Below are 12,426 nucleotides of genomic sequence, written 5' to 3' on the forward strand. Positions count from 1 at the left end.
AAACAAATAGAAATTCGCCTTGCTTTTAGAGAGCCAGGACCCAAGGGCCACAGCGGGGAAGAGAAAGTGTCTGTGGTTTCTCTCTTTCTTTTCCCCAGAGTAACAGCTTTCTAGTAAGGAAATAAAAACTCTTCCTGGAGTTGGAAGTTTGCTTGTTCTTTTTTAAGTCTAGCCAACATGAAACTCTTCTCTTACAATTCCCTTCTACAGGATTGGAAGACACGGAAAAATGTTTTTAACTGTGCCCAGTCTTAGCAGCACAGCTGAAGAAAAATTCATCAAAAAGGGAGAGGTTCTTGGTCCTGGCTCTCTTCTTAATTTGGAACCTGAAAATGCTGTTTTCTACGTTGGTGGAGTGCCTCCAGACTTCAAGGTTGGTCAGATAAATACTTTATATTCAAAATTAAATAATACAAACTTATCTTGCTGGGCTTCCCTTTAAACACAGAAATGGTTAATAAATAAAATGTCCTTATTTAGTCATTTATCATCTTAGGACTCCATCTTCTAGCCATAGGGAAAACTACTGTTTTCTCTAGTGTATCATATCGTACAGTAAGATGATCAGATTCCTGTTAGCTATCACTCATGTTTTCTGAAATGTAATAATAAGAAAAAAGCTTGCGAGCTGTTAAGTAGCATGCATAAATTAAGGCCTATTAGCTCAGCTTAACAAAGTTTGCAGGCTACTAGTTTTTTTCAATGCTGACGAGTTCTTGGTGCTTACAGTTTCTCTTTTACAACTGCCACAAAAAATGAAAAGTAATGTATTGTTAATACTAGGATAGTGTGGGAAAATAGCAATATAGTGATTTGTTTGAATTTAGATTATCATTGGTTTAAACCCAGCCTTACAACAGCATAAAGACTTGTCTGTGCAAAACACGTCTGAAGACCTGTGTAAAAGACAGTTGCTTCACAGCTGAATGAAAATGTACTTAGAAAGACACTAGAGAATGCTAAATTCTTTAAGCTAACTGTAGTAGGTGCCAAAAACATCCGACTACTGTTCCACACGCAGCCCTCCTAACGATATAAAAACAAAGATTAACTCAATACACTTACGTATTCCTGAGCTTTTGCATTGCTGTGACTGCCCGATATATGTCATGGTCTGGATTTTAGATTACTGAGCCCTGGGTGCAAAATGCCTGAGAATAGGACTGAGGACTGAATAATAGTTGCGCACACACACACAAAAAGTAACCCAGCAAATGAACCCTCCAGATCTGTTCCAGAGCAGGGCAGAGGAAAAGGAAAAGAGAAAAGTGAAGGAAAATGGGAAGGGGAATGGGAAGAAAAGGATTCATGGAATTATTTGATAAGCATATGGGTCTCTTCTCCCTTAGGAATGGACACCTCACGTTTTCGTTTATTAACATAATGCTAAAAACTTTTGCCTTTGCTTCCCTGTTACATACTTTGTAAGTATGAAATGTACCACTTAAGCATTAGAAGTCTCACACTTAACATAATTTAACAGAGTAGTAGAAGAAACAAAGGAAAAAAAGGAAACATGATCATTTACCAGATGTACCTGTGCTGCAGATAAGAATCTCATTTTCTCTTACAGCTACACATATTCTCCATTGCTGTATTACCATTATTATTATATCATAAGCAAAATGGAAATAATGAGAAGCCGAAGAAAAGTTTCTGGCAGTGATCAGACTGAAGTACAAGAGATGTTATTAATATCACACCTGTTCCACAGGGCAGAGTATTTTAAAATTAAAAGAATGATTCACTAGCTCTGTCAGCTTTATTCTTTTGTATTTTTCCCCTCACCAGTGTGGTTATTTAAATTCCATTTGCAGTGGCCTTTGCTAAAAGGAGTTTCTATATCCTGCTAACTGTTCAAAATAATACCTTCTGAGGATTAGCCACCAGTACAGACTTTGAATCCAAGACTCCGGGGTTTAAAGAGCTCTCTCATTTTTCTCTCTTTTGTCATAGTATGAAGTTATTTTCCTAGCAGTGAAGGATGTCTATACATTAGGTATGAAATAGTCACCCAGAGATTTAAATACATTGAGCAAGATCTGTGATCAGTCAAATCGTAACCCTTTTCCCTTTTGCTCCCTTCAAAACTACAAAAGAAGTTTCTGTTTGCAGCTGCCTTACCTGGCCCATTGTTCTCTCTGTGAGACCATTTATGCGCCCCATTTTAACTTACCGCCCAAGGGCTGTGTGACGACAAGGGCTGCGAAGGCTCTCCCAAGGCAGCATCACCCCACTGGTTTCAGAATATGCAGAGCGCAGAGACAAAACTGACCCCAGGCACAAACGCTTTCGTGGTACCCAAATAGAGAGCGTGACCTTTCTCCTTTTACTTCTCCTTGCCCTTTGCACAGCTCCCTCCTAGCTTAAACCTACCCGGCTTCATCGGCTGCCTGGAGCTGGCCACGCTCAACGATGACGTCATCAGCCTCTACAACTTCAAGCAGGTCTATAACGTCGACACCACCACATCGCCTCCTTGCGCCAGGTAGGGGACAGTCCCACCGCCGCCCCCTGCCCGGCGGGTCACCCCTCTGTGCCACCGCAAACGTGAAGGCCCTACCGAGTGGCTCCGAAGGAACTTGGCCACTTTCACCTCCGAGTTGCGTCAACAGGTTGAATTTACGTGTGTATAGGAGCTGGACTCGGTCACCCTTATGGTCCCTTCCAACTCCAGACACTCGACGGTTCGCTGCTGTCTCCATTAACTATCTCACAACCGCGCTCGTGCCTTCGAAAGGCAAACGGCACTGCCGCAGTGGCTGGGGCACGGCCCACGCTCCCTCCGCACCCCTGCTGCTTGCCTGGGACAGGACCGCTCCTGGCTCAAATCCTGCCACCGCAAGCGGTACAGTCACAGCCCCTTAGCTCCAGTGGGCCCGGGAAACTTGAGTGCAGTCCCACCCCCAGACAGCAAAGCCCATACCCAAGTTATCTTTCTGCCATACACTCGTAAAGCCACTACAGAAATTCCTCAGGTAAGCCATTCACAAACTGGGAAACGCAGCCCCTGAAGGAGAACTGAACATCAACCACGGCGCTGGCGTAGCACAGACACAGCTGGCATCGTGTTCATACAACAGGCAGCAACAGTAGAATCTCTCTCTACAGAGACCAGGAGAGAAACTTGCAGCTCTCACTGGGGAGAAATGCAGGAGGTGTTGGGACAGAGCGAACGATTGCTTCTTCCCATGCCATTCCCACAGGAGCGCAAGCGGCGGCTCTCCAGGACAGAGCATGCAGGCTGCCCCTGGACTCCTCAGCGCAGCCCATCCTCGGCTGAAGGCCTCGGAGAACTCAGTGGGTGTCTGCACAAACCAGGCAGGCTCTTAATAGAAATACATGTGCATCCTTATAATGAGGAGGTGTTGTGCACCTGCCACTTTACAAGGATGCGCAAAGTATTTTCCTGTCCTCTACATACTACACAGGATAAAAGCACAATGTAATGATGGAGTTAGGTACACCTTCAAAGCTACACACTATTTTTCAGAAAAAATTCCCAGAAAGAATTTGAAAGTCATCAGTCTCACTGCTGCCAGGAAGAAGCAGCAGTTCAGAACAATTATTTCAAGAAAGTGTTTTAATTGTAAAGGCCTTTAAATTTCCCCAAATTAAAATGGGGATATTCCAAGTATGACTTCCCTGCTTGGTTTTTTTCATAGAAATAAGTTGGCTTTCACTCAGAGCCGGGCTGTGAGCTATTTCTTCGACGGCTCTGGCTATGCCTTGGCAAGAAACATTGAGAGAAGGGGAAGGTTCAGCCAGGTGACTCGGTTTGACATAGAAGTCCGAACGCCCACAGACAATGGATTGATCCTGCTGATGATTAATGGGGTGAGTATCAAATCCTGCTGGTATCCTTTATCCATGACCACAACAAGTTCCCCAGTACTTATAACACCATGAAAAATCAAAAATGCTTACATCCTTGCATTTAACTTCTGGAAAGAGGAAACACTTTGTGTGGATCTCACGCATGTATACATGAGGAGGGAACTGGAATTTGCTCTGCAAAGGCCCCAGGAAGCTGAGGCCCTGAGTTGGACGCTGCTCTCATTCAGAGACAGTCACGACTTGACGGGTCATACCCTTGTCATGACACTTTGAGAGAGACTCCAGTTAAACACTGTAGTTGCACATTTATTTAAACGTGAATGCACAATCAAAGCAACAAGAAATTTTTGCGCAGTAATTCCCATGAAGCAGCCACTTTGTGGTAGCTGCCACTTTGTAACTGTGTCTCAGGGTGTACTAGAGTTAAATATTTAAGTTACTGAAAATAGAAAGTAGTCCAAATAAAAAGGCTTGATCCAAATATCACCAGCTTTTCAGAAGTTTGAGGGTGATGCAACTCTGTAAGGGTTTGAAGAAAGTAGATGCCACATGCAAATATCCTCTGAAGACGAACTTGGACGTTTTTGTCTTGGGGCATCTCTACATCAAGCTCCCAAGTCCCGTGTGGATTACAACTTGGTAAAGCCACAGAAAACATTTTACTACGTAGATGCAGTCCACAGGCATACACTTCTCTAGACACCTACTTGTACAACCACATTGAGCATTTAGAAGAGAAAAAAATCCACTCTCATTAGAAGAGCTACTTTCTAGTGTTTGCCTTTAGGGTAACTTCCAGAGGAGGGCTGAGGGGAGCAATTTGCTCTGCAGTCTGCCATGCCACTACTAACCTTCGCTTTTAGGATGTTTAGGACTAAGCAACTGCTGTTAAAAGTTTAACAGCCTTTATTGGAGATCAGTCATGTCTCTTCCAAGCAAAGGTGCCCAGAGGTTTGTCGGAGATGTACACACTTTGTGGGTTATGGTGGAAACTGCAACCAAGTTGGATGTTAGCTGTGGAAGACCATGCCTGCTCACAGCACTTTAGAAAGACTCTGTAAGCCAGTCCATTGTTCTGTTCTGCAAAGACAGCTCATAAATATTCTGAATGTAATCCCTGTTTCATTTTCAAGTTTAAACTGTTCAAAGCAAACCCAAGCTGCAGTTGCATTTAAAAGCACTAGTTTAAAACCTACTTTTACTACTTTAAGTAATGACTTCTGAAGCTGGACTCATTCGTGCCAGAGACAGCAGTTCTTGGCCTGCAGTAGCTTTTTGAGAATTCTTGTTCCCACGTTGTCGTTAGGCATGGGCACAACAGCATGAACACAGGGAGAGAAGACAACCATTAGCATTAAAAGCGTCAACCCAGCTGCACAGTTGCTGCAAACCGTCCTTTTTGCTTCTTTATGTCCGGTTTTGGAGCAAGACTAATTCTCTGGTACAGATCTTTATCTCAAGCACTCCCTAAAGATTTTCTAAAGTAGATCTTCTGTTGATGAAGGTTAGGTCACCTAGTTGCAGAACAGAAGCCAACCCATGAAGCAGGAAGTCAGGAAATCCAGAGACCAAACACACAGTAACTGCACTGCAGCGATGATTATCAGCCTTCAGTAAGCTCAGCTGTTGCTCAGCCCTGCTGCTCAGGGCTGTGAGAAGATTGAATCCTCGGCTACTACAGGTGTCCTGACAGAAGCTGCTAATGCAGATACAGCCATTCTAGCTCAGCAGTGCTTTTACCAGTATAACATCTTTCATTTGGGGCATGCGGTATTACTTTGACAGTAAATAGATGCGTTTGCATTAGGAATACTTTGCCAGTAAAGAATATTGACAGTACTGTGCTACCAAATACTATTCTTACAGGGAAACCGTTCACCAAGTCTTCAGATAAGTGCTGTTTATCAAACAATTATGTCTACATGTGTATATATACACATATATTACATACATAGAAAAATAATCCAGAAACTGTGTTATAGTTTTGAAAATAAAAAGACATTTTCCCAGCATGCTTTTCACAACGTCAGACACTCTGATAACACTGTTTATTAATCTCTTTAAATTGCTGCCACAATCATAGTGCTTTTCTGACTGCTGTTTTGTTTTATACAGAGTATGTTCTTCAGCCTAGAGATGCACAATGGTTTCTTGTACCTCCGCTACGACTTTGGCTTCAGCACTGGCCCTATGCTGCTAGAGGACTCCATGAAGAAGGCTCAGATTAACGACGCTAAATTTCACGAGGTAGAGCTGCAGTTACAATCACAGGCATTTGGGCAACTATCCCAGCAACTCCAAAGCAGAAACAGTTTGCTCCAACACCAACGAAAGGAGCAAAAGGATGAGGGGCCAGGTGGTGATGGAGTAGAGCAGGCAGAAGAGCAGAGTACGTGTCTGCCTTGCATGCGAAAGAGCACGTGCGAGTCCCACCACTACTGGGCAGTGGAAAGGGAAGGCTCTCCCTGCCTCCTGGTAAACCAGTGCTTGTGGACAGGTTCTGTGTGTTACTAGCCAAGGGCAGGACAGTTCACGGGGGAGGAAAAGTGTTATTAATTCAAAATGAAATTATATCCAGGACAACTACATCCTTCAAAAATACAGCTCTCCTCAATTAAAAACATGTCATGACGTTAACTTGACCACCTTAGTTGTTATGCATTGTATTACAAGAAATACTGCATTTCCCCTTTCATTTGAAGGGAGAATGAATTTCGTAGCAGACTTGTATATATGCATAGTACCTTAGGGACTTTGGCAGATCTAAAATATCTACTTGTATTTGGTTTAAGAGAATTTGCTTCAAGCCAGTGTAGCTGCGACAGCAACAGTAGCAAATCCCCCATAGTGGCTTGCTTCTCCTGCCATTTACTTGACGTCAATTCAAAGGCTGATCCCTGATCCACCGCTACAGCTACAGTGCTGTTCAACACGTTTAAGCAGAGCACAATTAAGCCTTTTATGCTTTGACAATGAAATAAGTATTTTTAAGAAGTATGCTCTAACTTCTTAGATAAATCAAGAAAGTACTCTGAAGTTAATGGAGCTTATGTGTTTGCTACAGTGTAGAATTTGACATGGGGCACTTTCATGTGGATTTATTAATAAGTGAAATATCCCAGGTTTTCCGTCATCAGAGAAATAGTCACATCAAAATAAGCCCCCTACTAGTAATTGTTGTCAGCCTCTCCCAATTTACAAACTACTTTTTTGATAAATCGGAGGAACTTTTCAAACAAAAAGATATAAAGATGCAATCAATTTTGCAAAATCACCATGACAACTTACAAAAGATGACATTTTGGATACTTCTAAGCGCATTTTTCTTCTCAGATTTCTATTATATATCACAATTCTAAGAAGATGATCTTGGTAGTAGACAGGCGACATATAAAAAGTGTGGACAACGAAAGAACAGCGATGCCATTCACAGACATCTACATTGGAGGAGCACCGGCTGAGATCTTGCACTCCAGGTTGGTTTACAACTGGGATTCAATCATTACTTTCCAGTAGTCACCATTTTTAAGTTATGTTGTACGTCCTGTGCTGAAGGGCTTACAATAAAACATTTTTCCCAGTTTCAATGTCTTATGTAAAAGAACATCTCAGACACTCTTCTAAGTGTCTCTCAGAGCTCTGAAGTACCAAGGATTAGGCTTGATCCAGCACAGGTAAATTCTGCTGAAACTGGTCTAGTTTTAGTAAGGGTAACAGACAAGTGTTGTCTTCTTAAAACAAAAAGGCATTTTCAAAGAACACATGAATACACAGAATTGCTACTCCTCCTTGCTCTGCAAAAAGCAATCCTTGTAAAATAGCAAGGCACTAGCTGAAGGACCAAAACTCTCTACCATTTTCAAATCTAAAGAAGATATTTTTCCTACTAAGCACTTCAGTTGTGATCCGTCTCAGGTTCTCTCTAGACCCAAGTCAGCTGACTCTGTGTAGGCGTGGGAAGAAAAGAAAAAGTCTTATTTTCCCATCGTACCATTTGACAGAAGCCAAGTTTAATCTCAGTAGACTATATAACTCTCATTTCCTGCAGTGGGAATCTGCCGGAGCAGGGTCACGCTCCGGGAGAGCAGACGGGCTGCTTGAAGAAGGGCATGCTCTTCTGACAGGCAATGCTCATTCCCGGGATCAGACAGCAAGGCCAGCACTTTCCGAAGGGCTCCAGCTGCTGTTTCAGGAGTCACAACTCCTAACAGAAATATCATCTCTTTTTAAAATACCCTCTATGTAAAAAAAAAAAAAAAAAAAAAAAAGCAAATGTTGCACAATAGTTTCTAGGAATTAGCAGCAAATCTCCTGAAACCTTATTCTGTTGTCAGGACAGCCTGTTGAATCGACAAATAATGTCTGAGATACAAAATACTTACAGATTAAGCTTTTAAAATAGGGACAAACTTCTTGTAAAAGAAAATTATGCCTTTCAATCCCATGTAATTATTTGAACATGCAAACAGAATGGTGGGCATGGGAGAAACAGAGTATATAATTTGTCTGGCCTTTCAAATAGTTCTTTACAAAGGTCTGTCATAAAGGGCTATTAAGAAAACTGGTGGGATGGAGAGGGGAAAGGCTGCAGTGGATTAGAAAGCAGCTGGGCAAAAGAAAATAGGACATAGTAGTAACTCTTCAGTTTTCACAGTATAAAAAGTTTACAGCACATGCCCAAAGGATCTCTCTTAGGGCTGGTATTAAATACATCAATGACCCAGAAACAAAGGACAAAAGGATGGTGAAAACTTCTTCAGTTAATCAAGCCTAGAGAAGACTGAAAAAGCCCAGAAGGGTCGAGAAATCTAGGCAATTGAGCAGCTCAATAGCAGATGAGACTTGTTCACAAATGTAGGATACAAGATGAATCACATGAATTATGCCCACCGTTTTCTGAGGGAATTACGGTTATTCTGCAAAACACTTGGAAGTTACTGTCAAAGCAGGAAAAATAGCACCTCAATAAACCAGTTGTATCAGAAAAAATCTATAGGCATTGTAAAAATATGACCATTTACAATACTGAAAAATATTTAGAGACATTATTTAGGTGGAGCTACACCTTTGTCCTTGATACTGTACTCAGCCTCGGTTCTCATGACCCGGCAATGTGCGCTGGCAGCCCAGAAAGCCAACCGCATCCCGGACTGCGTCAAAAGCAGTGTGGCCAGCAGGTCGAGGGAGGAGATTCTCCCCCTCTACTCAAATATCTACCTCAAATCAGACATAAAAAGGATTCTGGAAGCCGACCTACTGCTCTCATTTATAATTAAGTAAACTCACTCATCAGCAAGCAGAATTTACTCTTACTTCCCTGACCTCTGTAACTATCGTTTGTTAAGAAATGGAGTTCCACTTGCTTCCAAAGGAAAGAATGGAGCTTGCTAGTAAAAGCAAGACAGGAAAACTAAGCCAGAATTTTTCTAAAATGATAAGAAATGGAGATAGCAATCCATTGATTTTCACTGTAAGTGGGTAGAAATACATTTAAATTTTTTTTTTTTAATTTCAGCAGCTTTTTTTATCTTTTTAAAGTTACTCTATATGGATCTACTCTCTGAACTCTCATCTATTCCTCTCCCTAACATTTATTACAACTGGTGCATCCTGACTTTTCAAAATACATAATGTGGTTAATTAGTTGTTTTACATAAAGAAGCAAGAATCGGGCACTAGTGAGGCAAATGACTGAGGCTCTTCCAAGTTTTCTCGAACACCTTGGGAATAAAAGTCTGTTCAGAAAGGCAAGGGCTATCTAACCGCGGCTTGTTTGGCACTGTTTTCCAACAGCATTAGCTCACATCTGGCAGGAAGTATCGGCTTTAAAGGCTGCATGAAGGGTTTCCAGTTCCAAAAAAAGGATTTCAACTTGTTAGAAGAACCAGGAACCCTGGGAATCAGCTATGGGTGCCCAGAGGATTCACTGGTAAGCATAACAAAATTTTGGCAATGGATACAGCTGTGAGCTTGAGTTTTACTCCAAACAATGGAAAGAAAGTCTTCAACCAAGGAAACGACACTGCACGCATTGGCTGGTGGGGCTGGGGGGTGTGTGTGTATTAAGTCTGCTGACATACTACCCAATTTTCACCCTGAATTACAGCACAAGGTGTTTCACTTGATATTCTTATATGTGAGATTGCAATGTGAAAGCTGGATCTGAAATAAATTGTGTGCTGTATCCTGAAAGGAAATATTCCAATGTAATTTCTTTTTTCTTAAAGAAACAAGGAGAATTGTCCTCACATGCATCCTAATACAGATGTATGAAATGAAAACAACAGCAAGATATTCACCCTTCAAATGAATTCTCCCCTTAAGTCAGGCCAGCTCTTTCTCTGTGATACACAAACCAACTGCACCAGCATTAACACTGAGAAAATTGCCATTTCGCTTCTGATCCCTTCCATCATTCATCATTTGTCCATCACAATGCAAGGCTGGTAAATTTAAACACTGTTTGTGGTCTTTATCCTACAGTCACGTCTATCTAAAGCCATGCCGCGAACCTGTGGAGATGAAGGAGCCCACCACTTGTAGAACTCATCACGCAATCTCACCCTCTGTCAACAAGGAAGCTAGCCGCAACTTGTCCTGCCTTGGACAACCCAGTTTTACCCCTGAGACTCAGAGGGTTTAAGACCACCATGTCCATCACCCCCCGCCCCAGTACTCAAACTGATCTATCCCATGTTGAGATGGTGACTCAGTGCCACACAGCTCAGACGGGGGCTTGAGTCCCCTCTGCTTCCAGTCTTCATGCTCACTAACATCAGCAGACCTAGGATGAGGCCAAGAGTCCCAGGGAAATTAGAACAATTTGGCTTACACTATCTAGAATGGTTACACTTAAGATTTTCCACAGCATGTGAGCCAAAGCCTGTATAAATTAGATTAAGACATGCAGGAAAAATTGAAGGTTTTAGAGAGCTGAACTGGCTGCATCTTTTAAAAAAAAAAAGCCTCATTCTTTTTATGATTTGAATGCTTTCTGAGGTTGACTTGTAATTTTGTTTTATTCAATACACAGATGTCCCGCAAAGCATATTTCAATGGAGAGAGCTTCATTGCATCAAGCCAAAAAGTGTCCCTCTTTAGTGAATTTGAAGGAGGCTTTAATTTCCGGACATTGCAGCCCAACGGGCTGCTGTTTTACTATTCTGAAGGAGTGAGTATATATTTCTTTAAATTTTGTTTTATTTTATCCTCGCATTGTTTCCCAGGAGAATACTAGGGGAATAATACGATTTCTCACTTCATGGTTTCATAATAGACAAAGCAGCCTGCAATATAGAAGCATTCATTGATGACCTCATTTTCGCAGTTTGCATTTGTTCTACAGATGAAAATCAGCAATGCTTAGATATTATTTTGACGTTGAGAAGAGAATTTGATCATATGCCTCGAATTAACATTTGTGCTCAACAAAGTCCTCAGGGCAGAAATGCCCGGTGGATCTTGCCGTGCCCAGCAGCACTGCAATCCCTGTTTGGACCTGTAGGTGCCACCAAAGTACAAATCACATTAAGGGCCTGACATTTTCCGCCCAGAGAACATCCCCTAGAAACAAAGACAAAGTTTGCTTGAATTAGTGGAATGGTATTTTGAGTGTTGCTGAGCTGACGGAAATCAGTTAGAAAGCTGCCTATATTCCCAGACGGTACCTGGACCTCCATGTGTGACTGGGAAAAGCTGCACCTGAGAATGGTCCTTGGAGCTATGGGAAGCCAAGCTGCTCTAAATGCCCCCTCAGCAGCATGACCTGGGCAGAAATATGGACTTGCACACCCAAAATGTTGTGTGAGCCAGAGCGATTCCAAGATGCTGCAGGCTCAGACTGACATCTGCAGCAAGCATGAGCTCCGATGACAGAACATTTGCAACCACCCCCAAATGTCTGTTCGTCCGTACTTGCAGAAGATCATCAGCAGAGCAGCAGGGAAGGCTGTATGACATTGATAACCACTCCTGAGCTTCCACATTTTACAGTCTGGAGTATTACCTTAAATTGAAATCAGTAACCATGTCAGTTATCTACATCGTTTGCATACGTGAGGCCTTACGCACACCACTTCTGGTTTTAACTCAAAAGCTCTAATCCTACGAGGTGCCAAGTGCCCTACCTAACAAGCGGAATTTAGCACTCCACAGAACAGACAGGCTGATTCCTAGGAGTGCACAGCGGCAGTGCTTGCTCTGACGGAACAGACAACATTCCTGTGATGTGGCACGGTGATCCCATATGCCTGACCCAGATAGCAGATCTTATCTCTGAGATAATTTTGAGGCGTTGAACGGGTCTGATCAGAGGGAATTAGGAAAATAAAAAAATGTAAAAAAAAAGGAATCTTGCAGTAACAGTAAGTACAGTGCCAGGGGTACCAGAAACACAAATGAAATGTAAACACCATACATCCGTGCTAGATGGAAGGAGCTCATGTGACAGATATATGAGACATAATCAGCAGCAGAATTCCCAGAATTCAGGCTTAAAAGCCAGCAAGAATATCAGTTCTAATGAGATCATCTCCTGTTTTGCTTCTCAGTATACCTTTCTGCAAATAAAGCACAAATGGGGAAAACAGC

General features: G+C 42.2%; 1 protein-coding gene across 1 annotated transcript in view; it reads left to right on the forward strand.

The window, feature by feature from the left end:
- The window catches only part of LAMA4 (laminin, alpha 4), a gene marked incomplete at its 5' end in the record, with an annotated part of 60,360 nt that overhangs the window by 34,017 nt on the left and 13,917 nt on the right, over positions 1–12,426 (forward strand). Inside the window, 8 exons of the mRNA XM_009698308.1 lie at positions 211–373; positions 2,355–2,488; positions 3,666–3,837; positions 5,953–6,084; positions 7,171–7,313; positions 7,473–7,481; positions 9,637–9,766; positions 10,871–11,008. Of these exons, the coding sequence (XP_009696610.1) occupies positions 211–373; positions 2,355–2,488; positions 3,666–3,837; positions 5,953–6,084; positions 7,171–7,313; positions 7,473–7,481; positions 9,637–9,766; positions 10,871–11,008 (1,021 nt within the window). The remainder of the gene's footprint in view (positions 1–210; positions 374–2,354; positions 2,489–3,665; positions 3,838–5,952; positions 6,085–7,170; positions 7,314–7,472; positions 7,482–9,636; positions 9,767–10,870; positions 11,009–12,426) is intronic.

Source organism: Cariama cristata, unplaced genomic scaffold (assembly GCF_000690535.1).
Source record: "Cariama cristata isolate BGI_N322 unplaced genomic scaffold, ASM69053v1 scaffold18744, whole genome shotgun sequence".
In the NCBI taxonomy this organism is placed as follows: domain Eukaryota; kingdom Metazoa; phylum Chordata; class Aves; order Cariamiformes; family Cariamidae; genus Cariama; species Cariama cristata.